Here is a 27,544-nt window from a genome sequence, read left to right on the forward strand (position 1 = left end):
GCTTCAGGAAGCCAGAGGGAGCTGACATCATGGAGGTGTAACGCGGGCTGTGTGGGACCCTTAGACATTTTACCGGACCGGGCATTGGACAGGACGTCTCAGGCGCAGCAGCTCCAGGTTACTGTCATGGTGGTAATACAGCTTGCCTGATTGCTTTAATCTTAATGCCCCACTGGTGCATTAACTATTACATCACTATATAGTACTGCGCTAACTAATCGCACAGCCACTAACTAGCTGCGGCCCCCTCTGTATTCTGTATTTATCTGCGTTACCGGTACACCTGTCATATGGTTCGGCGCCCGAAACTGCGTATTAACTATTTGCAGTGTTACTAACAGGCTGTAAAATGATCACTTATGCCATTGTTTTTGGAATAAAAGTTATATTTTTAGCATTTTTTAATATATATATATATATATATATATATATATATATATATATATATATATATATATATAATCTCATAGTGGAATCACCCTTAAATAAATGGCTATATTTGTGGTTTGGTTTTAGAGACGTCTGTACAAATATTCTCTGTTCGTAGTGAGTGTTTTATTATTTGCATACGGTTCTAACTGGCGCACTAAGTTACCCTGATGGCTTTCATGAACATAAAGTGCTACCAAATATTTTTGCTAGGGCACTGCTTTTTGTGTTGCTGGTTGCATAATATGCTAATCAAACATATAAATATCGATATAAGAGCAGGCTCCCACTTTAAACCCTAGTATCCCCATATCTACTGAGAATCGAGGGTGAGATTTACTGATTGCATCTTCCGCCCATTCACTTACTCTGATTTGATGGGTGCGCTTTGATTGTTTTGCATCATTTCTTTTACCGGGTCTTTTAACCCCTTAAGGACAATAGGGGTTTTTACTCGTAGTATATTGTGGGACAATGGCTCTTTTAACGTTTTTCAGTGTTATTGTTTAGCTGTGATTTTCTTCTCTCTCATTTCATGCTCCCACACATATTATATATTGTTTTTTTTCAGGACAAACAGGGCTTTCTTTAGATACCATTCATTTTATCATATCATCTAATTTACTATAAAAAAAATGATAAAATATGGGGATTTTTTGTTAAAAAATTACTTTTTCTCACTTTTTAAACAGAAAACTTTTACTCATCTGCAAAAACTAATGAAAAAACCTACTAAATAGATTCTACTATTTGTCCTGAGTTTAGAAATACCCAATGTTTTTATGTTTTTTTTGCTTTTTTCTGCACGTTATGGGGCAATAAGTACAGGTAGCGTTTTGCCATTTCAAAACCTTTTTTTCCAAATCTGGTAATTCTTCGCCCCATGTGCCATTTCGGGTATCTTTGAAGCCGGCCAATGCAATTTACCCCATCAAATCATATATTTTTAAAAACTAGACACCCCAAGGTATTTGAAATGCTGGTATTTTAACCCTTTTAATGCACTAATTTTACCACTAGCCTTTGTGAAACTTTATGGTAGTAATTCTTTTTGTATTTTTTTCACACATGTTGTACTTCAGGTATAAATTTATCGCTCCTGGTATATGTCCGTGTCACACAACACCCCAATATGTGTTCAGTAACATCTCCTGAGCGCAGCGATACCCCCCATGCATGGGTTTGTAGGGTTATTTGGGAGGTAAAAGGCCGCCTTTGTGAGGTGTGTATTTTTTTGCCATTTAGACATCTGCCCCATGTCCCATATTTGGGACATCTTTGAACCCGGCCAATTCAATTTACCCCATCAAATCATATATTTTTTAATACTAGACACCCTATGGGCATTTGTAATGCCAATATTTTAACTCTTTCCATAATGGAATTTTTGTAAAGATAAAAAATTTTAGGACTTGCTTATTAAAAACTTTTTTTTTTTTTTGGTGACAGTGGGGATTTTTACATGTTACCATATTTTTGACATTTTTTTAATTTTTTTTTTAATTTTTTTTTTACTAGTCACTCTCATTAGTGAGCTGGGCTCCATTGACCTTGCATGGTTGGATGCAGTACCTGCATTCAACCTGCAGGAGGAGCTCGAGAGTTCTCAAGAGGGTCTGGATTGACCCTCTGTGAACTCAAATCTCTTGTTAATGCCATCCTGTGAATGACGGCAACGTCATTCACAGGATGGCACTTGTGGTTGCTCCTCGGAGCAATCACAAGGCGATCGGGGTAGGGGGGTGGTGTTGCTGACATGCCTCGATACTGAGGCATGTCAGTAACACCGTTTATGCTTAGGAAGCGATTCCGATCGCTTCCTAAGCAGTTTTAGCCGGGCGCCGCCGCGATCTTTGATGATCGGTGCGGCGGCGGCCATTTTTCCTCCGGGGAGGGCTGCCGAGGGCTGCCCTCCCCGGATCCACGGTCAGCCTCACTTGTGAGGCTTCCGTGGATGCTGCAAAGCCGCCGATCGCGGCGATGCAGCTATTTAACGGCATTGTCGTTAACCCGTTGCACGGCAACCCCGTACATGTACGGGGATTGTCGTTAAGGGGTTAAGGAAGGAGATTATATGTGTTTAGCCAGGAAGAATACATTGAGATTACTCTATTTTCAAGTATGTCCTGGAACTATATATATATATATATATATATATATATATATATATATATATATATATATATATATATATATACAATCCAATGATAGTTACCTCCGATTTTCTGGTCAACGTTTCAGTCTATTTTATTGTAGACTTTCATCATATATATATATTATATTATATTATAGTCTTAGTATTAATATGTATTTTTTCCCAGTTAGGAGGAAGAAAAACAATGATCAACTCTGTTCGAGTACGTCACCAAGGGCCTATGGACTTCCAGTCTCACTATGAGTACCTGTGTGCTCTTCAAGACTCTGTCCCAGTGCCAGCCATAAGATCGAGCTTTGGACAGGACGTTCTTAGTTTTAATGCCGATCGAATCAAAGTCTCTGATTGGCCACCTATTCTAAATACACTAAAGGTTAATAAGAGTTTGACAAGTGTGTCAATAAAAAGTTGTCATCAGCCAGGATATGAAGATTCAGGTTTGTGGAAATTCAGAAATGTGATCAATCATTGTATATGGCATAAGCAGCCTTGATCTCCTTTAAAAAAAATAATAAATAGTTTATTTAGGAAAAGTAATGTCAAACGTTTTGAGCCATCTGTTCCTTTAAAACGGCAGTTCCACCTACTTTGTTCAGTTTAACACTTTTGGAACTAAATGCCATATTAGACACTTCAATCCCAATACCAGAAATAATTGTTTAATCACACAAAGCATTACCCCATTTATATTTTTTCTTGGAACACTTAATTGTCACATGGCCAAAAGCAGACACTGACTGTGAGGAATACATGCCATGCATAGAGTGCAGTTAATATTTTATGTGAGTGGAACAACATCTTTAATTGGTGTAATTAGCGTGCAGTATTCTTTTAGGTTATATATATTTTTTTAGTTGGCATGACTTCCCTAGCTTTAGAATGTTATTTTGTTTTTGTACATATTGAAAGGTGTATCATTTCGATGACAGGTGCCGAGAAACTTGGAATTCGTTTTAAAAGACGTCTTCCACCGATCCGATCGAAGGACATGACCTTTCAGTTATGCACGTGCCTCGCAAGCTGTTTAAGTGTGTCAAAGTCTTTGAAACACTTGGAGCTCCATGGATTGCCTTTACGTGAGAGAGATTTAAAAGCTTTATCAAAGGTAAATATTCTCCATAAAACATTTTGGTTTTTAGTCTTACATGACCCTTAGCCACATACAGTTATATAAATTTAAATTCTATTATGGCATAGATACCGCATTTTAAGCGTTGCCATACACTCACTTGTAGAGCAGTGGTTAGGGTACCACTGATGAGATTTAATGGGAATTTCCTATTTATGGGTAGCATACTTTCTTTGTAGTACCTTCTTTTTTAATCTTCTTCTCTTTTTTTTTAATCTCATTAACAGCATTTGGTAAATTCAAACCTATGTCTTAATCTGAATAAATATAAATACCATGAAGAGACTAGGTCCATAACAGCTAAGCAAATTATATGTTACTCTTAATGTGTAGGTCTTCAGTAGAGTCAAGGAATCCCACTTGATGAAGCAGTTTGTACTAAAAAGATATCAAATGGAGCATTGGTACCAAATGTGGAAACTGTTTGATGTATAGAGAATGATTTTAAGGATTTTCTGATAAGAAAGCACACATATTGCCTTATTGGTCCAAGAGAAACCCGAGTCTTTAGACAAAGCTGATACTTTCTATTGGGCCAACGTTAAAAAGCTATGTAATGTTATAATGTAACATAATGTTACTCGGAGGTCTTGTTAGCTGGAATGGTCAAATAAGGGTTTCAGCTTCTGAGTTGGGCAAGTGTACGGTTATGCCCTGGGATTATGTTATTGATCATCTTGGAGTGTCTACTTAAAGGTTGTTGATTTAACCCTTTAAAACTACTATCTTTAGTGTGCTGCATCTGCTTCATGTACATAGTTGTAACCATAGTCCTCATGGTCTCCGAAATCAGTTGTTTTCTGTACTCCTGCTAGGCTACATACAATGCTAGAACTGTGTGAGTTATATGATTAGCCAAGTTTGATGCCTCATCTCTATGATTTATGAAGTAGCCACATGTTGTGTTTCTTGTTACAGGGCTTGGCTGCCTCCTCCTCCTTGGAAAGCTTGTCCCTACCCTACTGTTCTTGTGGCGATGAAGGACTCGAAAGTAAGATCCTCACAAATTATCCAAATCTTTACTTATTTTCTTTATTTTCTTTCCTTACGTAAAAGATGGTCACAACAACATGTGACATATTTTGTTTATTTTGTAACGGAGTGTATTTTCTTACTTTTTTAGTAGTAATAATCCAATTTATGTACACGCTAGTGAATTTCAGACTCTAGGTATAGTGTAGATTTTGACTGAAGTGGCTGAGCTACAAGCATAACACAAACACACAATACTTTTCTAGCTGAAAGGTGATGGTTTGTAGGTTCTATTCACAAATGACTAGTTGGGCCCAAGAATCAAAGCTCCGCTTGGTGAAAACATACAATGCAACAGCCCTAAGGTCTGCCAAGGCAACATCTGCAAGCTGCCTTAAGTTCTCCAGTTTTTTTTGGTAAAATCCTTTTATTGTAGAAAGTAGACGACTGACAAGTCCCCTGGTATTCTGCAAGTATTAATTTTGTAAAGCTTAGTGCTGTGCAAATAAATACCAAAGTCGTTGTCTGAATGTTTTCATGTATTGCTATTTTTTGATGATCAATTGAAATGAGATTGTAAACCTGTGTCGATTATCCAAAGGCTGGAGATAGTGACTCATTTCCCAGCAGTATTTCCCCCAGTGACTTGCTGCATTTATTTTGAGTGTTTCTTTCTTCTGTTTCCCTGGTTTCCATGGCAATTAGAAGAGTATAAATTTAAAATTGTATTTTTGATTCTTAAATGCCTCCCACAGTCAGCTGTTCCATTTGTTCTCCTTTTTTCAAGCTTCAGCTTGTGAATTAACTTCTAAAGGAGACATCCGACTAAAAGAGAGCCATGCGTTCGTATCTGAGAATTTCATATAGCATTTGTCTTTATTTACTAAGCTGTGAAGAATATTTACAAGGCCTGTTGATTTGATCCTGGTTCAACTCAACATTGTTTGTTGCTATGTTATAATTATCATTTCTATTACAGTTTCATTGTTGTGGTTATTGTGTTATAATTTTATTATTATTAAGCCGGTCTATTCTGTGCTCATGTTTAGTCATTTCTAAAAGTGTGAGGAATTCACCAACGTTAAAGACACTCGACTTTACTGGATGCGGTTTGACTTGGCGTGGCGCGGAATGTATTGCTAATATTATCAAGGTATGTTTCCAGTTGCACGAGTAGTACACATCATTCTATTTACCTTGAGTAGCGTGTACAGATGCCTGAATTAGGTATTGTTGTCGCTTAAAATGTTTACCACTCTGGAGGAGTAACCCGAATGGCTGAGTGTAAGTTATGCCAAACGCAGACAGGTTTGGTCCATGTATATAACCATTGTCACGTATATCCATAGGGACTAAGTTACAAATGATTTACTCTATATACCATACCATTGTGGAGCAGTGTTAATCCTGAATGTAGTCCTTCTGTCACTTCTTTGCAGCTTTGCTAATATGCAGTAGCTTCAGAATCTGATCCCTCCTAGATGGCTTTTTCTACTTGTAGAGATCCTTTAGCTGGCCGCTTTGTATGGTTGCCTGGAAAGCTCTGTGTGCTTGTGTACTATGGTTTGAGTTCCCTCTTGTGGACACTTGTATACCGTTAAACGGAGAGCTCCCTCCACTGGACACATATATACTTTAACTCAAGTGCAAGTGCAGTGGATATCACTACAATGTTATATTGTGTGGATGAAAACAGCAACTGCGGAATTAGACATGTTAATTTGTCACATTTTGTCGTGGCTACATAGATGGCTGGCAATGCGTTCCCTCCGTGAAATAACATTTCGTGTTACTTGTTTTGAGTGGATCGATGATTTTTCTTATATCCCATCATATTAAGAAGAGGCAGCTCAATTGAAAACTCATTAAACTGCTTGTTTTCAGGCAATTATACACAGATACGGCCTATTTGTGTCCCTTAATGTTACCCCTGGAGCAGACCAATACAGAATAGATGCATCCTTGGCAAGTGTGTGGGGAAAACGACTTTTATTGTATAACCAAACCAATTACTTCTTGATAAATGAGTAAACAATAAAAAGTCTTTTTTTTTTTTTTTTTTTTTAATAGCTAGCCAAATAAACATTATAAATCTCGGTGGTAGTTTCTCACAGTCGTTTGGACATAGTCTGATGGTTTTAATGCATATCTTGGGATTTTTCCCCAGCATCAGGCCACCAGGAGGCACAGCGAGACGTGGGCTGAGAGCCTGAGATATAGAAGACCCGATCTTGACTGTATGGCTGGACTGAGACGTATCACTCTGAACTGCAACGCGCTCCTCGGTGACCGTGGGGCTATGGCTTTAGCAGAAGTGCTTGCTGAGGATCTCTGGCTGAAAGGTATGTTCCAACACCACCAGAACAATTAAAACAAACAAACAAAAAAAAGAATCTTTCTTTGTTTATGGATAACTACTGTACAATAATATTGCCTGGTTGACGGTATTTAAAAACCAAAACTGGTTTATTGCCCTGTATGTACATCATCATGTTGGTGTTGGAATAAATGCCATTAACGTAGTAATAGATTCCAATCTTGACCTTGAGCACTCCCCATCCTACCTCTGGATTCTGTAGACTAAGCAGCAAAGATGAATGGAGGTTTTGTGTACTTAATTGAATTGAATAGATCCTAGAAACAGGTTTAGAGCTCTAATTGTGACATGTAGACAATTTATGTTTAAAATATTTGGTTGATTTAGAGGAATGTAAAGATACGCTTCAATTGCTTCTTGCATTTAGCACTCCTGGATGCCCTGTGCAGTCAAGGATGTCCACCAAATGTATCAGGTTGTCTTAGTCTGTCAATTCTTGTCTTGTCATATCCCTTGAATTTATGTATTGTATTAAGCGCTGCGTAAACTGTTGGCGCTATATAAATAAAAGATGATGATAATAATAATAATAATAATAATGTCCATAATGGCTAATACATTTCTGAGAATTATTGTATCATGTGCTCATCGCATAAAACACAATTTTAATTTTTGCCCTGCTTCTTATATCTGGTTCGTGTTAATTACATTGGCGGTTTCCTCTTTTTCTAGGACATGGGAAAACAATAATCTATATTACCACGCTGGCTGTTTTGCAATAACATCACTGAAATAAATAGTCCCATGTATGGTTTATTTACAACATTGGTGTAATTGTACATTTTGTTTCCTCTATTACTCTATTTATAGCCCTAGATCTGCGCCAGTGTGGCATTTCCAGCGATGGTGCTCAATCTTTGCTTAATGCTTTCCGTACAAACACGACTCTAATGATACTGGATGTGAGAAGGAACCCTTTCATTGGTATGGAATGTTTTCTGTGTTAACAATGCTTTTACAAGGATTCTGTCTCTATACAGTTGTGTTATATAATATACATACATAGTCATACATACATACATGCATTTATTTTTAGGTTTCTTATAGAATAAAAATATCCTATTTGGTTCCTAAATGCTGCTCCTTTTGTCAGTTGCTCAGATATTTCTGATGGCCAAACTGGAATATTTTCCAGGTCCGACGATGCTTTGTAGCCTAGAGTGTAGAGTATAGCGTTAAGCAAAAAAGTTCTAATAATGTCTTTGGTGATCATATTTCATAGTCTGGGATCATGGACAGTGGAGCTGCGGCTGCAGCCTATGTATCTCCAAAAAATGTGGGGGCCCCATTATTACTGCATACACACACATAAAGCATGTTTTACAGTTTTTACTTTACTAGGTGGGTGGTAGATAAATGGAACAGCTTCCCAGCAGAAGTCCTCGAGGCTAATACAGTGCAGGAATTTAAACATGCATGGGCTAGGCATATGGCTATGCTGATTCTAAGAAAAGACCAACGAGTGATTATGGTCTGAGTCTCTACATCATGTTCTGAATCTTATCTGCTGTCAAATTGTATGATTTCAATTGGACAGCAGGATTCTTGTGCACCAGTTTGGGACATAAGAATCCTGTTGTCTTTATCAAATGTAAATAACTATATCATCCTAAAGCCCTTGGAAATGGCACAGACATCATCACACACAATATGCAGTGCAATCTGTGTTTCCTTGATTTAATTTTGCAACTCCCAGCCATCCTGTGTCAGTTGGTAAGGTTGCCCTGGACCTGGGATACATCCTGAGATTCACGAGGTGTCCTTGGGAATCTGTTAAAAAAATCTTACTTTATGGCCCTACATCTAATACTTATACACAGAGGTCATTTAGTTGGGTGGACCATTTTAAACACTTTATCTGGGAAGAGGGATAGATTGTGAGAAAGTACCTAATAATCCAAACCCAAACATTTTTTTTTTAAACAACATTTTTACTGCCATGTTTCTACTTAATGTTAAATTAAACAGACTTTCAAGACTGGCTACCTTTTCTTGCTCCATCGCAGACATGCTTGCATTGGGTGAAATATAGAACTGTTGAAGTTACAGTCTATTGCTGACCTTCGGTGGGGAGACTATATCATGTCTGCATTTTTACCAAATGCAGGTTAAAACCAATGTAGACTTGTCACTCTGGGCTTTGTGCTGCTTCCCCCCTCCGGTGTATGTTTTTGTTTTGATTAAAGAAAAACTAATTTTTGGTTCTTTGTTTTCCTCAGATCATTCACTCCTCAAGACTATTACTGAGAGAGTGCTCATGAATTCCCATGGTGTACATTCAGAGGTATGCTTTCCAGCTTCTTTGTTCTCCTAGTACCCATTAAATGATAGACATATAATAAAATGAATGGACCTTTGACAAACAAGTCCAGTTATTGACTGCATTAGAAAAGAAAAATAGAACATAATTGCTAATTTGAAACAATTATCTTGTTTATAACCAAGCTTTTAATACCTAAGGCAGGGGCGTCCAACCTGTGGCCCTCCAGCTAAATCTGGGGACTAAATCTACCATATTCCTTAGCCAGCCCCTTAGCTGAAAGAGCATTATGGGAGATTTTTTGGAATCTCTACCTTTTGTCTCTATCACATCAGCCGAAACATAACTTGAGGGCCCTGCTACTGGGTTTATTCACTAATTGACTATGTATGTTCAAGGCCGACCCTCAGATAACTTCTCCTGCAGTAAAGTCGGACTTGCATAACATTGTAGTAATATGTAATAATCTTCTTGCCTACGAACCACTGTTTAGAGCAGGGGTATCCAAGTTTTTTCTGCAGTGGGCCACTTCATCAGAATTGTATATGTGCTCGGGCCGCACTCATTTTTCACTGTGAGAAAATATGGCCTTTAATAAAATATGCAGATTAAAATAAAGTAAATGACACAAAACCTTTACTTTTCCTCTCACTGATTTCTGGGCCTAGAAAGTTTTGTGACTACAAATTCAGGATAATTAAAAATGAAATAGTTCTATTTATTCTAGGGATGCGCCAAAATGAAAATTCTGGACCAAAACATTCACTTAGCCAAAACCGAAAATGACCCCACCTTTAAAAATAATAATAAAAACTCACATTTTTAATAAAAGTAGGTAACACACCACAATTGGACAAAAAAAATTAGCAATATGACTTGGCATGATAGGAGTGTGATTGCTAACAGCAATCACAGTCCCATCATGCCTAGGTTCCAGCACTTCCATATCCAACCAGTAAATGCTAGAACCTTGGCATGATGGGACTGTGATTGCTGTTAGCAATCACACTCCTACTCCAAGTCAGCCAGTACATGATGTGCAGACCCCATATTGCTGGCAGCATCAATACACAAGGGGGACAGCTAGCTAGGTTTCAGCATGTACTGGCTGACTTGGCATGATAGGAGTGTGATTGCTAACAGCAATCACAGTCCCATGATACCTAGGTTCCAGCACTTACACATCCATGCTATCATACACACACTCATTCATTCATATACTCATTAATTCACAGATTCATTCCCTCAATCACGCATACTGATTCAAACACCCTCCCCACCCCCTTATCTGCACTGCAGCTCCTCGATGCCGCTCACAGACTTCAGCAGGGGGCACGGCCTCCCTCTGCGTTCTCTCGTACTGCACAGAGGAAGCAGGACTGAAGCAGAGTCATGTGATGTCACGTGAACTCTGCTGGGTTCTGCTTCCTCTTTGCAGTACGAAAGACCCTCCCACTGGTAAGTAGCAGGGCTCTTGTTGTAGCAGGGCTCGAGGTACGGCCCGCGTAGGATCGGTTGCCCTGGCTCGCGGGCCGCATTTGGCCTGCAGGCCGCATGTTGGACGCCCCTGGTTTAGAGAATAAATCCCAATATACCATGCTCTGAATTCAAATGAGCCTCTAAAACAATAATCAACTTTGTTAAAACTTTTAATCGAAGACTTACGAAGTGACTATGGATTTCAGATTTACGGTATTAACGTGTGTATGTTTAATTCTGCTTCATATGTAATAAAGAAAGAATAACGTAACCCTGCAGCCATTATCACATGGACCACTATTTCGTCGTAGCAATTGAACCACATAAACAACTTTATCACTATTGATGGCGCTATATAAATCAACAAATAATGATAATGTTCGTCTCTTTTTCTCACTTTCCATTTTGATAAATAAGAATAAACTATTAGCATTTCTATTTTTGAAAGCATTCTTGCTTTTCAGTGTTTTTTCACACCTGCCTAAAACTTTAGCATGATACTTTATATAGATCTTCATATGCAGAAACAAATGCACATGCTTATGAAGACATACATGTATTTAATATAAAATTAGATTTTTTTTTTATTATTTGTATATTATAACAAAAAATCGGTAAAGTAAAAGTAATTGGTGTTTAAAAACACAATGTTTCCTTAAAAGTATGTGTGCATGTATGTATCTTTTTTTTATTTATTTTTTTTTTATTTTATTAAAATAAAAAAAAATTATTATGATGTTCTAAGACAGTTTGGAACACGATATTACCAAAACTGAAAAAGTATGTTTTCTTTGGATTTCATCTTCCTCTTTGATTGCTAGCTTTTTGGATCTCGGCTTCAAAAGTCAGAGCTAAATATGTTTTTTGTACTTCTTTTGAGCGAAATGATTGTTTCAATTATTAGATGTTCTCATCTAACAAGGGGAAAGGGTGAACTGTGTTTTTACAGAGATTATATTCAGAAACCTGATCTGTGGGGATTAGTAAAGGTTTTGGCCAAGGTTTCGTGTTCTCGGGCATGTCGCTTTCATACTACTATAAAAGGAAGAATGTGTGTGAGCAGGAGATGGACAGGATGCTTCAGTGAACTGGTGCTTGTACGTTCCTGGCGATATACCTACAGTCATATGCAATATACAAACATAGAATTTGACGGCAGATAAGGACTGTTCGGCCCATCTAGTACACTGACTTGCTCCTGATATAAAGACTCAGATCTTAATCAGTCTGTGGTTTTGTCTTTGATTTAGTATAACTTTATACCTATCCCATTCATGTTTAAATTCCCTCACTGTATTAACCTCTACCACTTATGATGGGAGGCTGTTCCAGTGATCTACCAAGCTCTTGGTACACTTGCGTTGTGCCATTACAAGCCCTTCACACATTGGATTTTAATTTCCTCTATTTGCCATTTATATTTAGCTCCTCTACCAAGGCTGCGTTCAAAAAGGTCTCAATTTGAAATTCTATTTTTACCATAGTTTTCATACAACAATTTAATTATAACATGGGAGTTTAACCCCTTAATGACAATTGCCGGTTCTGGCACGGCACGGAAAAACAAGTCGTTTACGACAAATGACGTGCCAGAACCGGCACGTCTTTAAACGGGTGCAGAAAGCAATCTACATTCGCTTTCTGCACCCAAACGGCGTTGCTGTAATGCCTCGACCTCGCCACGATCGGCACCAGGGGCCATGTCTGGCCCCTCCCTGGGGCGTCAACAACCGCCATACATTGTATGGCGGCGGACGCCCGTTTTAAAAGCGTTTAGGAGGCGATCAACGATCACCTCCTAAACTTAAATGGTGTCGCTGGAATGCCTCGATCAGGAGGCATCCAGCGACACCAAACACTTACCTTTGGATGTCACAGCCGTAGCTGCCGGTGATCTTCGCCATCAGCAAGATGGCGGTGGCCTGGGAAAAAAAATAATAAAGATGAAAAAGTTCTCTAGACGGTCTCCAGACCCTCTAGAGAACTCTGGCTCCACTTGCAGGTTGAATACAAGTACTGCATTCAATCATGCAAGTCAATGGAGCCCAGCTTTCTAATCACAGTGTGATTAGTAAAAATAAATTAAAAAATAAAATTAATAATAATTAGAAAAAAAAAACAGTAAAATGTAAAAATAATTTCCCACTGATGTCACTATCAGGGGAACCTTCAAGTTGAAGAAAATTTTTTAAACATTTTTTTTAAAAAGGCAAAAAAAATAAAATATATATTTAAAAAATATATTTTAGTGAGCAAGTCCTAAAATTAGCACATTAGCTTAAAACGGTTCTCGCATGGAAAGAGTTAAAATACTGGCATATTAAATGCCCATGGGGTGTCTACTTTAAAAAAATGTATGATTTGATGGGGTAAATTGAATTGGCCGGGTTCAACAATGTCCCAATTAACACGGGGGAAGGATGGCCACACATCTAATTTCCAATTAGAAAAATGCACACGTACCAAATGTGGCCTTTTAGTTCCCCCCAAAAATGACAAACCCATGCATGTGGGGTATCACTGTACTCAGGAGATGTTGCTGAACACATATTGGGGTGTCGTGTGACAGCGGCATATACCAGGAGCTGTAAATTCATACATAACATAGGTGTGTGGGGGGAAAAATACACACAAAAGAATACTATTGCAAACTTTGAAAAAATGCTGGTGGTAAAATGTGTGCATGCAAAGAGTTAAAATACCCCAATGGCTTTATTGGGCATACTGAAATGGCCCGGCTCAAAGATGTACCAAATAGGGCATGGGCAGTGGATCCCCAAATGCCAAAATTCAACATTGAAAAATGCGCATGTCCCAAATGTGGCCCTTTTGCCCCCAAACAGCCAGTCAAAATCATTCATGTGAGGTATCGCTGTACTCAGGAGATGTTGCCGAACACATATTGGGGTGTTTTGTGATAGTGACATATACGAGAACCTTTTTATTCATACCTGAAGTAAAATGTGTGTGACAAAACAAATGCAAAAAAATTACTACCACAAAGTTTGACAAAGACTGGTGGTCGATATGGTGCATGGAAAGAGTTTAAATACTAGCATTTGAAATACCCTGGGCTGTCTAGTTTTCAAAAATATATGACTTTTTGGGGTAAATTGCATTGGCCGGCTTCAAAGATACCCGAAATGGTACATGGGGGGGAAGAATTACCAGATTTGGAAAAAATGGCTTTGAAATAGCAAAACGCTACCTGTACTTATTGCCCCATAATGTGTAGAAAAAAGCAAAAACATAAAAACATTGGGTATTTCTAAACTCAGGACAAATAGTAGAATCTATTTAGCAGGTTTTTTCATTACCTTTTATAGATGAGTAAAAGATTTTTCAACTAAAAGTTAGAAAGTCATTTTTTTCTAAATTTTTCACCATATTTTATACTTTTTTTTTTTAATAGTAAATAATATGATACAATCAAAACAATGTCATCTAAAGAAAGCCCTTCTTGTCCTGAAAAAAACCAATATATAATGTGTGTGTGTTCAGTAAACGGGAAAGAAGAACATTACAGCTAAACACGAGCAGCGCAGAAATGTTAAAACGGCCATTGTCATGAAGTGTACAAAAAGTAAAATCAGCCTTTGTCACGAAGGGGTTAAGATAGATCTGTCATATTCTCATATCATACATTTAACAGCTCTATACACTGTACGAACACATGGTTTAAACCAAACAGTATGTGGGTATTATAAACCCAATTTAGGTATTACACACATTTTAACTTCCTGATCTCATAATCTGTGGGATTATTTTTCCCCTAATATATTATCTCTGCCTTATTAAGTTGTTTTATCGCTGTTGATTGGTTCATGCAGCCTTTGTAAGGGTGAAGCGAGGAGAAGATGACAACTTCAGGGCAGATCCACCGATCCCAGCTTTTGTGACGTCGACTTTTAGTCTATACTAAACTAATCGCCAAAACCATTACAGTGATTTACAAAAATCTATAGCTACTGGAAGTTTTAATAAAAAAAAAACAAAAAAAAAACAGGGCTACTTTGTTTAGCAAACATTTTAATAATTTGTTTAAAGGAGCAACTATTGCCAGTTCAAGTTTTTTGAAATGTGGAATAATTAATGCACTTTTATTTTTCACCAATTGGTTAGTTTTGATAATTCCTCACCAGTATCTTAAAAAAAGATATGCCTTTATGGTATACGAAGTTACATGAGCACAAACATGCCCAACTAAATGCAGTGGAAACCCAAAAATTATTTGTTTCAAATTAGGAATTTGGTGAATGGGGGGGGTTTAACCATGATCCAGACACCATCAATAACATTTAGTAAGCAGTAAAAGATGGCAATGTTGCCACAATAAGTGTAAATATGTGATGCTCTCCCATCACTCTACCAAATTGGACATAGATCTTTACGTTATGCAGCTATTTGATTCCTTCTCTTGAATTGTGATTGTTGTGACACGTTTTATTTTTTTGTTTTATTCATTAGGATTTTTTTTAATTTGATTTTGTTTTTTTGTTTACCAGTACAAATGGTTTTCATCCCCATCTCCAAAGGATGGATCTAACGTGAGACGTAAATGTAGGTCGGTCAGTCTGCGGCATGGACGCAAAGGAAGAAACACGCTCCGCATTGGTACGGCAGTATTTTAACTATTTAGCATATTATTCATTCTTATTGCCAATGGGCTTTATACAATGTATCGTATATTTATGCTCTGTAATCACTATGTATGTATTAAAATAACATGCAAACCCTCTGGAAATGCCACATTGTTCCCAGAGTAGGAACCATAAACCCAACAGTTGTCATTCGTTTAGTAAGTAGCCCTTGCTGACGGGGGTATTTGAAGAGCTGCTGGTTTGGGGTGACCACTGTAAATTTTTCTTTCTGCTTCTGTGTCTGTTTCCAGGGGGTAACAGACATGAATTACAAAATACTGTCCCTCTAATCCGTGGAGGCACATTCTCAACCATCTTTTTACTCTCCAAGCTGTGTCCCACAGCCCCAGTATTAACGTGTCTCCTTTCTTAAATATAAATACAACTAAACCCCTGGTTTGGCATTTTTTATTTTGTCTTTTTGTTAAAATATGAAATCAAAATTCACGAGTTTCTCACGAGATCTCCTACTTTTCCTGACAATGCAGTATTCTGTATTATATGGAATATGTATGTATGTATATATGTGTTACCTGACTTTGTTTCCATTGAAGTGCAGTTCTGTAAATGTTTTATTTTTTTTTATTTGCAATGTTGCTACAGTAATTTGGCGATACTCAGGTAAGTGGAGTATGTTGCTTAATCCTGTTAAAACTGAATTCTAAAATGCTCCTGATTGTTTAAGGGTTTATGCATTACAATTTTATTTAGGGTATTTTGAACTTTTGATCTTAAGGTTGGGTTAGTGGTGTATAGCGTAGTGCAATTTAAGTACACAGCTAGTTGCAGCCCTCAGTGCTACTGGCCTTGACCACTCGATTCTGAGACCACCTCTCCCATCTTCTCTAGAGAGGTGCCGAGAGACCTCCTGCATACCTGGGATGTCTCACTCAACTAGGTTTTGGGAAAGTGACAGATTACCTCCTTGAGCACCTCTGCATCGTCTCCAGGACAAATATAAGATGGACATGTTTTCCATTTACTTGATGTGGACATGAAATCCCACATAAGAAAAAAAAACAAGCCGAAGTGTTTGTGTAATTTACTGAGATTTTGATGTGGGATCTTCAGACTTTCTGTCTGTTCTCAATGTACTTTCATCCCTCGGTTTATGCTGTGTTTTGATCTTTTTAACCCCTTAATGACAAAGCCCGTACATGTACGGGCTCAAAATGCATTGTTTTCAATGGGTTTAAGGGCCGCCCCTTGTCCTTAAGGGGTTAAGACAGCTGTGTAATCCCAAAATGACAAATAAGTATCAGGGGATTTTATGTTTTTTTTTTTTCCTGTAAAATATACAAAAAACACTATTATTGTTATGTTGTAGAAACCAGGATAGAACTAGTTGTAAGGGTTTTGAGGTTGAATGATTTTATCATGCATTTGTAATCATCTTCCTTTTAAGTAATAGTCACTAAATATAACCCGTTCATTGGAATTTTATTCTTTGTAGCCGTGTGATGTTATTTGTTTTAAAATTTTAACAAACCTCATTGCAGGGCTTCCAAATAAAAGACACTTGGTGTCTGCAGGACAAGGAACATCCAAGGAGCTGTATGCCCCAGAACCAAAGCCTCCTGGAAGTAAAGGTTTCCTCCCGTGGAGAACGGCAGAAAGGGCAAGCAGACACAGGTAGAGCATGTGGCCTCCTTACGTCAGCCACAAGAGGGTCTCTAGCCCTATATAATGTTTTGCGTTGTCCAATGATTCATTGCACTTAAATGTCAAAATTAGTAAAATAATTTTTGTTTTTCTTACTAGGGAAAATTCTCCAGACAAGAATCTATATTCTCCATCACAGGTAAAAATTGACACGCAGTACTGATAATATTACTTAAATCAAATGAAAAATAAGTTTTCAAGAATATTATGCTGTTTTCATTTTGCATAATATCACGTTTTCAGACTGCTGCATGTTGGCCATTTGTATGTGTTCTAACATGATTGTCTATGCAAAATCTACTACACAAGCACATTGGGTCTTTATCATACTGCCTGTGCTAAACAATAGAATGACACTGTCCTAATCACTCAGACAGACACTCTGACTAATGAAAGTTTGTTGAGGAGAAGTCTTAATTAGCATTGACAAAATGAAATATAGATTTACAGTACAGTCAAAGTGGAAAATGTTTGGCCTCCCTATAAAACATCAATAAAGATACAATTTAACTTTTAATTGTCTCGCTAAAAAGAAAGCTTACAAAAATTCATCAATGTGGAAATTACCAAATGTAAAGACCACTGTAATACATTGATGTCCAAAAAGATAAATTAAAACCACACTTATACAAACTGGATAAACATCTAAGAATAAGGTTACCATCATCATCTAGTGATTTACACTTGTTTACATAATAATGGGATTTCTACACTATTGCTATATATTACCATAGATAAGGTGGTAACCAGATCTTAAATTAATTTATATGACTAATCCAGTGAACCTAAAATGTCAAAATCCATGGGCACGTTGGAGACGGATCTTTATATTGTCATAGAGTGTTGCTTTTCTTTTTTGGGAACTATGGCAGGCACATCATCTAATAGTAGGGGATCAGAACAAGTGGTAGATAAGTAGAACAGACTTCCAGCACAAGTGGTAGAGTTTTGCACAGTAAGGGCAATAGGGCTGTACTGAATCTGATGAAACAAAAAATGGGCAGACTAGATGGGCTGATTAGCTCTTGTCTGTTGTCAAATTCTATTTCAAAGATGCCCTAGAACAGGGGTGTCCAACCTGTGGCCCTCCAGCTGTTGCAGGACTATATCTCCCATAGAACTCAGCCAGCCCCGTAGCTGAAAGAGCATTATGGCAGATGTAGTCATGCCGCAGCTGGAGGGCCACAGGTTGGACACCCCTGCCCTAGAACAAAAATGTGCTGCAGTTGAACCGTTTATGTCAAGGCAAAGGTGTCTGCCATGTTTTATTTTGATATATAACTTCTTGCATATAGAACTCTGATCGGGGTGTAATATATTAAGGCACCATCACATTTTAAATGAATAGCAGAGGCTAAATAGCTTTAAACATACATTGGACTTGTAGTTAATATGTGGTTTGTTGACATGCACATTAGTTAATGTAATAACTTTAAAACGCTAAGGTCTAATGTATTCTTAGAAGAGAGGGCTGTGGGCCCCAGTAGGTGTCCACTTTATCATTTTATCTTTAAATCACCGGTGTTGTAGGAAAGAAAAATGATTAATGAATTAAAATAGATTTGTAGCAGGAAAGGAAATATAATTTTGGCAAGGCTGAAACACCCAAGCAAAAGTAATTGGCAGAAAAGCTAATGTAGGTCTGAGCGTTTCTAGTCTTTGGATTTCAGCGTCCAAGTTAAAGACTCTTTAAGAATGTATTATGAAGGGCCAACGTCTTACAGGTAAAACTCTTGGGTCTATGAAGTTTAGTTGTCAATCTAATTAAGGGTTAACACGACTTACTAAACCTGACTGAGATTGCATGTCTTTACATGCTAAGCCTTGCAAAGCGACTTGTATAGTCACTAATATGCAGGTTGTTTGTGAGGGCACGAGGCTTGATATTTGCGAGTTTCAGGCAAGGGCATGTGAGTGAAATGAAAACTTGCATGCTTTCTCCTGAAACTTTAGTTAATGTATTTTATCTCCAACTCGCATCAAGTTGACTTTCTTGTAGTCAGGTGTAAATGCATTGTGTGTGATTTATTTGCTACTTCAAATGTGTGTTGGCTTTAATGAATTTTCTAGCTGGCCTTTGGAAAACTTGTGTGAATTTGCTGCTGCAAGCTCACTGATTTAGCGAATCGATCCCTGGGTTGGATAGTCCCTCATAATACATTGTGAACTCGGTATGTCGACATGGCCCTTTTCGCAGATAAAAGTGAATGATTGGCTCTCCTAATGTATAGCTAATGCATTGATATGATTCTTACTTCATCCACAATAAACCCTATAAAAGAGGTAGTTGATGAAGGTCCTCTGTAAATGTCATAATGACAGACCAGCTGCTTTGAATTACATGATAAACGTGTCCATATACTGAATCAGGTTTTGAAAACCAGGAGTAGAGAGGCAAATGATAAACTATTGTGAACTGTTTTTTTTAGTTTAAAAAAGATACAATTTAATACTCCAGCATTAAAGCTTATCAAAACTAATGTCCGTGTTATATTTAGAAACCGTTCTAGGGAAGGGGTGTTAATTTGATTCACTGTCCTCAGAACAAATCTAAACTATATTGATTATGATATGTTTGGGGTGATATGGTAACCATGCTTAATGACTATTAATGTAGTCTGCACAGTATGGACCTAGCCCTTATTGTAAAGAATTTCCAAATGATATTTCCACTGGAGGGCAGTACTGCTTGTCGAGACACACATCGGGGTGAAGGAACATTTGTTTTCATGTAGCATGCGACTTCTTTAACACCAGTAGATAATAGTTCCTTATCGAAGCTTTTATTTCCTATCGGTGTCTGCATCTCGTGTCGTTTCCTCTCTTTTTCTTACGTTGTAGCTCTTTTTAGTCTATTCTATAGAATAAATAATCCGTTACTTCTTAGTATTTAGCTTAAATCTTTTTTAAATATATATTTTTATAACCGTTTCCTTCTTTTACACACCATTATATTGTAGCTATCTCCAATCCTTTAGAATAAATCCATGCCCTTGTATTCTTATATTAATGTATTAACAGATAACATCTTTAATTGTTTTCATGTAATCAGACTTCCAATGGAGTCTAGTGCAGGTACCATGAAAGGGTTAAACAAATTCCCTTTTTACACCTATGTACCTTGCTTTACCTAGGCATGTTTTGTCATCTAGTGTTATCTGTAGTAAATATGCTTGGGTTGTGCTTTTTAAAAGATCGTCTGCAGGATAATTCCAGATTAACGCGAGTTCTGTCACCCAGTGACACATTTCGCAGCCGGCGCACGCTTACCTTTACCCCTTACACATCAGCAGCCTTTGACTTTATTACAGTTACAGTACAAGTTCACAGGAGGCAAAGGTTTTCTTTACTTTCCCAAAACGGACCCGGACCCATCGTGTGCAGTTCAGAGGGTTCGTTAGCATTCTTGGAAAATCCGAAAATAAATAATAAATGGAAATGATTAGAGATGTGTGTAGAGATAAGCGTGTAACTGTTTGATGTTTGCACCTAGACAGGCACCTCTGTAAAGATTGCGATGGACAGTGAAACCTCGGAAAGTGAAGAAACTGATAGCTCTTTGGGTGGCTTAAATAAAGAGCTTGGTGAATCCCTTCATAAAAGCTTTCCCCAAAACTTCAGGCTTTTACAGGTATATAATACAGATCTAATGAAACATGATTTACAGGGAATGTGACATTTGAGTGAATATATAATGTATTATTCACACTGCTAATGTGATCCCATTTTGAAATCCAGCAAATATATTGAATTTTTGTTGCTGTGAACTAAACAAAATATACACTATATCTGCAGTTCTTGGCACCGCATAATAGTGTTTTCCATGCATATTTGTTAACATAGTTACTAACATTTTACCTGTCAATATAAATTTGAATAATATTCTAAAAGATTGGGAGCAGGGCTCTCTTCAATGTAACGGTTTGTCTTAGTCTGTCATTTCTCGTCTTGTCGTACCCCTTGAATATATGTATTGGATTAAGCATTGCGTAAATTGTTGGCGCTATATAATTAAAAGATAATAGTAATAATAATGAAAGGCTTGAGGGCTTTAAAGCATTCTGAATACTGAGGTGTAGTTTGAGAATGTAAAATGCTTTATTGGAGATGCAAAATTATTGGAGATGCCTTCCTATTCTATGTTCAGTCGCCCTTTGGGTGCTTTATGTGTCTGTAGCACACAGACATTATCAAGAACACACAAATTCCACTAATTCTGAGAAAAAGGAGATACTTTATTATCCACTAGGTTAGACAAGAGTTAGTCATTAAAAGGTGGTAACGTTAACAGTTCCATAATGACATCTGACAATGTAACCATAGCCATAGAATGATATTCTCTCCTCATATTATTATTAACCTTAACTCCGTTTAAGGGGTGTTCTATATCTTAAACTGTGTGCCCTTTAGAGGTACTGTTGGACCTACTCCGAATGTACCAGTTTTGTAAGTAAATGCGCCACTAGAAACCAAGTACTGCTGAGTGCCCAAACCCTTCCACAAATTATTCTTTAAATGGTATCTTATTTAAAATACTTAATTGCGATAGGACACAGAGGCAGGCACTAATAAACCATTGGCATAGAACCTGAAAAAGACTCCTCGAAGGTCCGGTGTTTTTATGTGGTGATGTTTTCAGAGGAAATAATAAAATGACAGATGGTACAGCACTTTAAAAAGTTGTGACGCAAAGTTATAGTTATTGGTCTGGTTTCTGGCAGGTGGAATTGAAAGAATGCCAACTAAGGTTGAATGAGGAGATAAAAACAAGACTGAAAGCTGATGAGAGAATAATGGAGGTAATCTATTTTTTATTATTACTATTATTATTTTTCTTTTTATGCTTTTGGAGATAAGTGATATTAGCATAATGATGTTTGTGTAGAGCAGTTGATTATTTCCTGTCTGTGTCAGACACAGAATTACTGCCAGAAGTCTTAAAATTCGATTACCAGGCAATAGAGTGCAAAAATTGATTATTACGGGAGATTTTATATGTAGTTACAAAACTACTAAAACAATATAGCTTTACATTGGAGACTATTTCATGTATGTTTTGGGTCTATAATATGAGATACAGCTTTCTTCTGCTCTAAAGTTGTCCAGAACACTATATTTACCAAATTGTAAATCTTCAAAGTGACATTTTTTTAAAATTTTTATTTATTAATATGTTGTTTTAGTTGGAATTAGAAAACACTCGATTAAGGCAGATTAATCAGACTCTTTCTGATGCCCTTCGAACACGGCCGCCAACGCCTACGCTCTTGGAAGATGAAGGCGTCCTGGACAGCATTGAGAAGTCCTTCAATAAGTTCCATGCATTCCTTGACCTTTTGAGAGATGCAGGGTAAGTTTTGTTATATTAATATTAGTAAGGTTACAGCTTAGAATATTTTTTACGTAAATTAATAATCGTAACAAGAATGTAATGATAAACATACAAGCCAATGTCTAAACAAGAAAGATAATTAGAATAATAGATTGGGGTGGTATATAGTTTTATTATTATTTAATATTTGGCACCTCTTTAAAAAAAAGATTACGTACACTGTTAAAAATGCAATGCAGTGGTATTATTTTTATGGTAATTTTTTAAAAATGTTATTTTTTCTTTATTGGAGAGTCCTATGAGAAATTTTTGTAATTGTGTTCAGTCCATCTCCTTGAATAACCAAAGCAAAAATTCACTAAAGAACTAGTGGGGCAAGAGAGCTGTAGTTTTATTGCACTTCACTTTAGGGACACCCTCAGTAAACATTTTCCCCTATACACAAAAAAATATGTTTTACGCATAATGAAATCAGGTAGATGAAACCACAACTGAAAGATGACGCCCTGATAACAACAGAGAATTCACATTACGTTGTGAAGTAGGAAACGGCGCATCATTCTAAAGGGTCATTGTCCTGTGAATTATTCTTTTATTATTATTAATTTTGAAGAAATGCCAACAGTCAATTGTTTTTCCACCTGCTAAAAGAATAGAAAGCATGTTAGTGAATTGTTGAACTTTCAGTTAATAAAGGGCCCTGTTCCAGATAACTCTTGGCTGCACTACCCACATGAGCTAGAACTGTTTGATGCAGGTAACCTTCTGCTGCTTTATTGTTTTTCTCCCAGCCTAATTAAGGTATTCATTAACTCTGATAGATAACAATCCTTTCGGCCATCTTAGAGTGCAAATCAGGTCTTCTGTGTAATCCGTTTAGACTGATATTTGATCTGTGCCGTGGAAAGTGCTGTGACTACAAACTGTAATTCATTAGGTGACAGGTGGACCTGGAAAATCTCACTCATCAGTGCGCCAGTTTTAAAATGTATTACTTCTTTAAAACCTGAAACTTATTTATTTGTGTTTTTGTTGTGTATGGTTTTCTAAGCCAGTGTAAAGTATTTTTATTTTCATGTGCAGCGCATGTACCAAAACAATACAGTCTAATGCAGATGTATAAACCTGGTACGACACCCCCCCCCAATAGCGGATGACTTATTTGTTACATGGTTTACTTCATGGCAAAGTGTTTTTGAGCCATCTTAGGTGTTAAACCAGTGCTTGTTTATGGGGCCTGATCTAGCAGGGCAAGCATTGACCCTCTCTGCCTGCTAGCCAGGACTAGGTCCTCATGGCTGGCTACCCATGTATGGGCCCTTTCTGGGCACTGGAGAGCATGTTGTGCATGGGGTGGGGTGGTGGGTGGAGCATGTTGTGGGAGAGGGCAAGGTAGCCCTGTCTTTAGGTTTGTACTGGGTCTAGGGTTGCCACGTTTTCCTCCAAAAAGTACCGGCCATCATTCGGATCGGTGAGGGCTGAAACACTCAATGTAGAAGAAGACAGAAGGCCAAAAAGAGTGGAGCTACATGAATGGAGACAGGTCAGCAGAATCAGTTGGCGGAGAAGTTAGGAAGACACAGACGTTGCAAAAGACTTCACCCCTCATGCTCACCTCCTGATGCGTGCCTGCTATTCAGCCAAGGCTCAGCATACACAAATACATTCAGATATTCAGCCTGATCCCTGCTCCCTCCACAGCAAAAGAAGATACTGACTTTGAATTGCTGGTGTTTTATTTATGTCGCCACTGGCTCAAGTGTTTATTTCCGACTGTAACAGTAAAATACCGGACGGGTGACAACACTAACTGGGTCTCAAGATGTGTGAAGGCGGCCATGGTTCAGTCCACCACAGGGGGGGGGGCTGCACAGCCGCCCAATGAGCAGCTGCAGCCTGCAGGACTACTTACTGCTCCCTAATCACTACGCACCGACACTTGATGCTGAGCACGGGGAATGATGTCGTACCCCCGCGTTCTGCATCCATTGCAGGTGCATAGTGATGAGGGAGCAGTAAAGCGAGGTCTGAAGTGACAGACCTCACACTCCCACCACAGGATGGAGGAAGAGGTAAGAGATGGGGAGAAAGGGGTGTATGGGCAGTGCATGCGTGTGTTTGTAAGCTTGTGTGTGTAAGAGCGGTATAGGGATTTGTAAGCTGGTGTGTAAGGGCAGTGAATGTGTATATGTGTGTGTAAAGGCAGCAAAAAGTGGAATACATGGCTACTGAAATAGAAGACTGAAAAATTGAAGACTTGAACCTATATGTTGAAACAAGCGATAGAGATGCACATTATTCTTTCTCTTGTAAATTGGACTATTGTCCCCTGTTAGACATGGAAGATGACCAGTTTTCATTAAGGCATTTAACTAATCGAGATCTAGATCCCTGAAACTGAATGCTTTCTTTCCCTTATTGTTGTTTAGCAAGTAGTTGTACAAATAACTTGTGCCTTTTCATATGCTATGTTTTGTGCAAGCCATGCAGTTTTGCTAATTTTGTGAGAAGCACAATTCTTTTGATCTAAGTTGTCATCTTCCTATATGCATTCCAAATGTTTGTGCATGATGTCCAGAGGCAATCATGGTGATTAGGAACTGACCAAATGTTTACAGTAATTGATTCCAAATAAGAAAATGGTGCAGTTTTCTTCTTATTCTTTTAAAGGTAGGAATACATTTTTAAAGCAGTGCATCTGGTGGAGCCTCCGGCATACTCTAAGGTGGCCATCAACTCAGCCATTCTCATTCGGGGACTATGTAGAGTTCTAGAATGAAACAAGAGATATAAGCTGGTGTGTGTGTATTAAGACACACAATGTGGCTGTGGCTATTTTCATGAACTATAACAATGAAAAATGTCTCCTTATTTAGTACTTGTCTAGTTTTGTCCTTTTCTTTATATTTGATGGTATCATGTACACATTTATTGCAGCTTGGGGCAACTTGCCACCCTTGCTGGCATAGATCAGTCGGATTTTGCATTGCCAGGGGATCCTCAGATGACTTCCACTAGTAGATCTCACCAACCATATACCGAGACACGCCAAAACCTGCATGGAACCTACATGATTCCTCAGGTAGGAGACAGCATTTCAGGATTAGGACCTGAGAAATATTTAACTTTTTGAAGACAGATCTTTTTTTGGACAGTGCAAACCAGTTAACCATGCTTAATGTTTTATTCAATGACCAGGTGCAGATTATACTGCCTGCGTGGAAAAAAATTAAAAGGTTATTATATTAACAATACAAAAAACTTCCATAGCTTTTATTTACGCATTCTAACTTCAGACACGTCTATATGAAATTGTGAAACATTTTAATTTGAACATATTAAACTCATATGCTTTGCTTTAATGCTTAATATAAAGTTGTTTTGCTTCATTTCTTTTTAAGGTGAATAAGTTAATGTTATAATGTGTGTTTTGCTGTTTTCTGAACTGTAATACATGAATCTCTGCTTAGGACCTGATTTGCTTCAACCTTGGCAATGTAATCAGTGCCCTCTTTAGTTTGAAGAAGCTTCTGTTACACTTGCTTTTTTCATAATTTAAATATATTATAGAGTACTATAAACAAACAGCAATTATTATTATTATTATTTTTTTTTATGAAACCTGAACCTCATAGCCTGTATATGTATTTAGGTCTTGATAGGTACAGCTCTGTTATACTCACTAGCTTTTTTGATCAATATTAAAATATAACGGATCAAGAGATGTGAATATCCCACTTTCACTGTTTCATCTTATATTTAGATTTGATCTTTTTTATTTTATATTTTTTCTAGCAACCTGTCAGAACTCTGGAAGGTGACCCTAGAGGTCTGTCTGAATCATGTGCTTCCTCTATTCCTCTGGAGTTAGATGAATCCCATACTACCTACCAGAAGAGCAAAGAAGAAATGGGTTTTGATCTTGATATAAAGGATGGTGAGGGATACAAGAGCAGCAGGGTATCATCTGTGCCGGAAAATACCAAAGATGCAGACCGTTTTAAAAAACGTAACCTGCCCAACAAAAAAGAAACCGATAATGAATGTTCATCTTCAGATTCCAGCAGGAGTAAAAAAAGCAGCACAAGTAAAAAGTCCACAGCATCCTCCAGTGAGACGGACAGAAAATATTCATCAAAAAGAAGCCTGTCTGCAGGGACGAATAGCGCTGATCCTCAAGTCTCTGTAGCTAGAAATCAAAATGATGTGAGAACTCCCCTCGTTTCTGATGCCAACGTATCTGAATCAGAAATCCAAGAGAATATTAATTCTTTTGGAAGCCGGAGCAGAGGCTCACAAGAGAGTATGTAGCGTGCGCCAAGTGTTTACATTTTGTTTGGTGACCAATGTAATTAGTAACTTTCTAATACAATGGTTTTAAAAGTTACAGGAGTTGTAGTTAATGAAAACCTGACTTACTCATTTGTATGGTTATTTGTATGGAGCTGTTAATTTATTTTTATGTATAGATTTTTTGCCCACTTTCTTTTCAGTAGCTATTTAGTTCATGTCTAATGGTTTGTCTTTTTTTGTACACAATATAAGCTTTTCATATATTTTTTATAGAACCATTTTGTACATTATAAGTTTAAAATAAAAAATAAAAAAATTGTGTTGTGATGCAGAGCTTGCTTAAAGGGAACCCATAAGATTGCAAGATAACTTAACCATTATCACTCTCCTCATCTGCACGTATTTTTCTAAAAACGAGAAACGCATGAGAATGAGACGGCCGCTGAAGTAATCAGGAAGCTGCTACAACCACCAGCAGCATTCAGGAGACCTTTTTTTACGGTGAACTTGGCAGGTAGCTCCTGATGCGCACAGACGCCAAGTGTATTTGTTCCATTAGCCAATAACCATGATGATGATTGAAGGCACAATACAAATAACGCTTTTCACGTGTTTACTATTGGTAGACTTGATGGGCCGAATGGTTATCTGCCATCAAATTCTACGTTTATATTTAACACTGAGACAAATCAATTATCTCTAAGTGAAATTTCTGTTTATATGAATATCCTAGTTACACACCATTTGCTTATAAAATTTCAAGACAGACATGTGAGTTGTATTTAAAATTGATTTCCTTGATTCTAACAGGTCTTT

The 27,544-nt window shown here is 37.6% G+C and overlaps 1 protein-coding gene across 2 annotated transcripts; it reads left to right on the plus strand.

Annotated features, from left to right (window-relative positions):
- CEP78 (centrosomal protein 78) lies at positions 1 to 26,748 on the plus strand. 2 transcript variants are annotated; one of them, XM_053466917.1, is made up of 16 exons: positions 1 to 117; positions 2,751 to 3,021; positions 3,514 to 3,689; positions 4,632 to 4,704; positions 5,735 to 5,838; positions 6,853 to 7,027; positions 7,873 to 7,986; positions 9,282 to 9,346; positions 15,307 to 15,415; positions 16,941 to 17,073; positions 17,203 to 17,242; positions 20,597 to 20,734; positions 21,825 to 21,902; positions 22,287 to 22,453; positions 25,373 to 25,517; positions 26,231 to 26,748. In XM_053466917.1, the coding sequence occupies exons 2-16, from the start codon at positions 2,769 to 2,771 to the stop codon at positions 26,744 to 26,746; spliced, it is 2,286 nt and encodes a 761-aa protein (XP_053322892.1). In that variant the 5' UTR covers positions 1 to 117; positions 2,751 to 2,768; the 3' UTR covers positions 26,747 to 26,748. The 2 variants fall into 2 exon arrangements, with proteins under 2 accessions (XP_053322892.1, XP_053322899.1); XM_053466924.1 differs by having other exon boundaries at positions 26,303 to 26,748.
- Positions 26,749 to 27,544: the final 796 nt, after the last annotated feature.

This window comes from Spea bombifrons, chromosome 1, assembly GCF_027358695.1.
Source record: "Spea bombifrons isolate aSpeBom1 chromosome 1, aSpeBom1.2.pri, whole genome shotgun sequence".
Taxonomy (NCBI): domain Eukaryota; kingdom Metazoa; phylum Chordata; class Amphibia; order Anura; family Pelobatidae; genus Spea; species Spea bombifrons.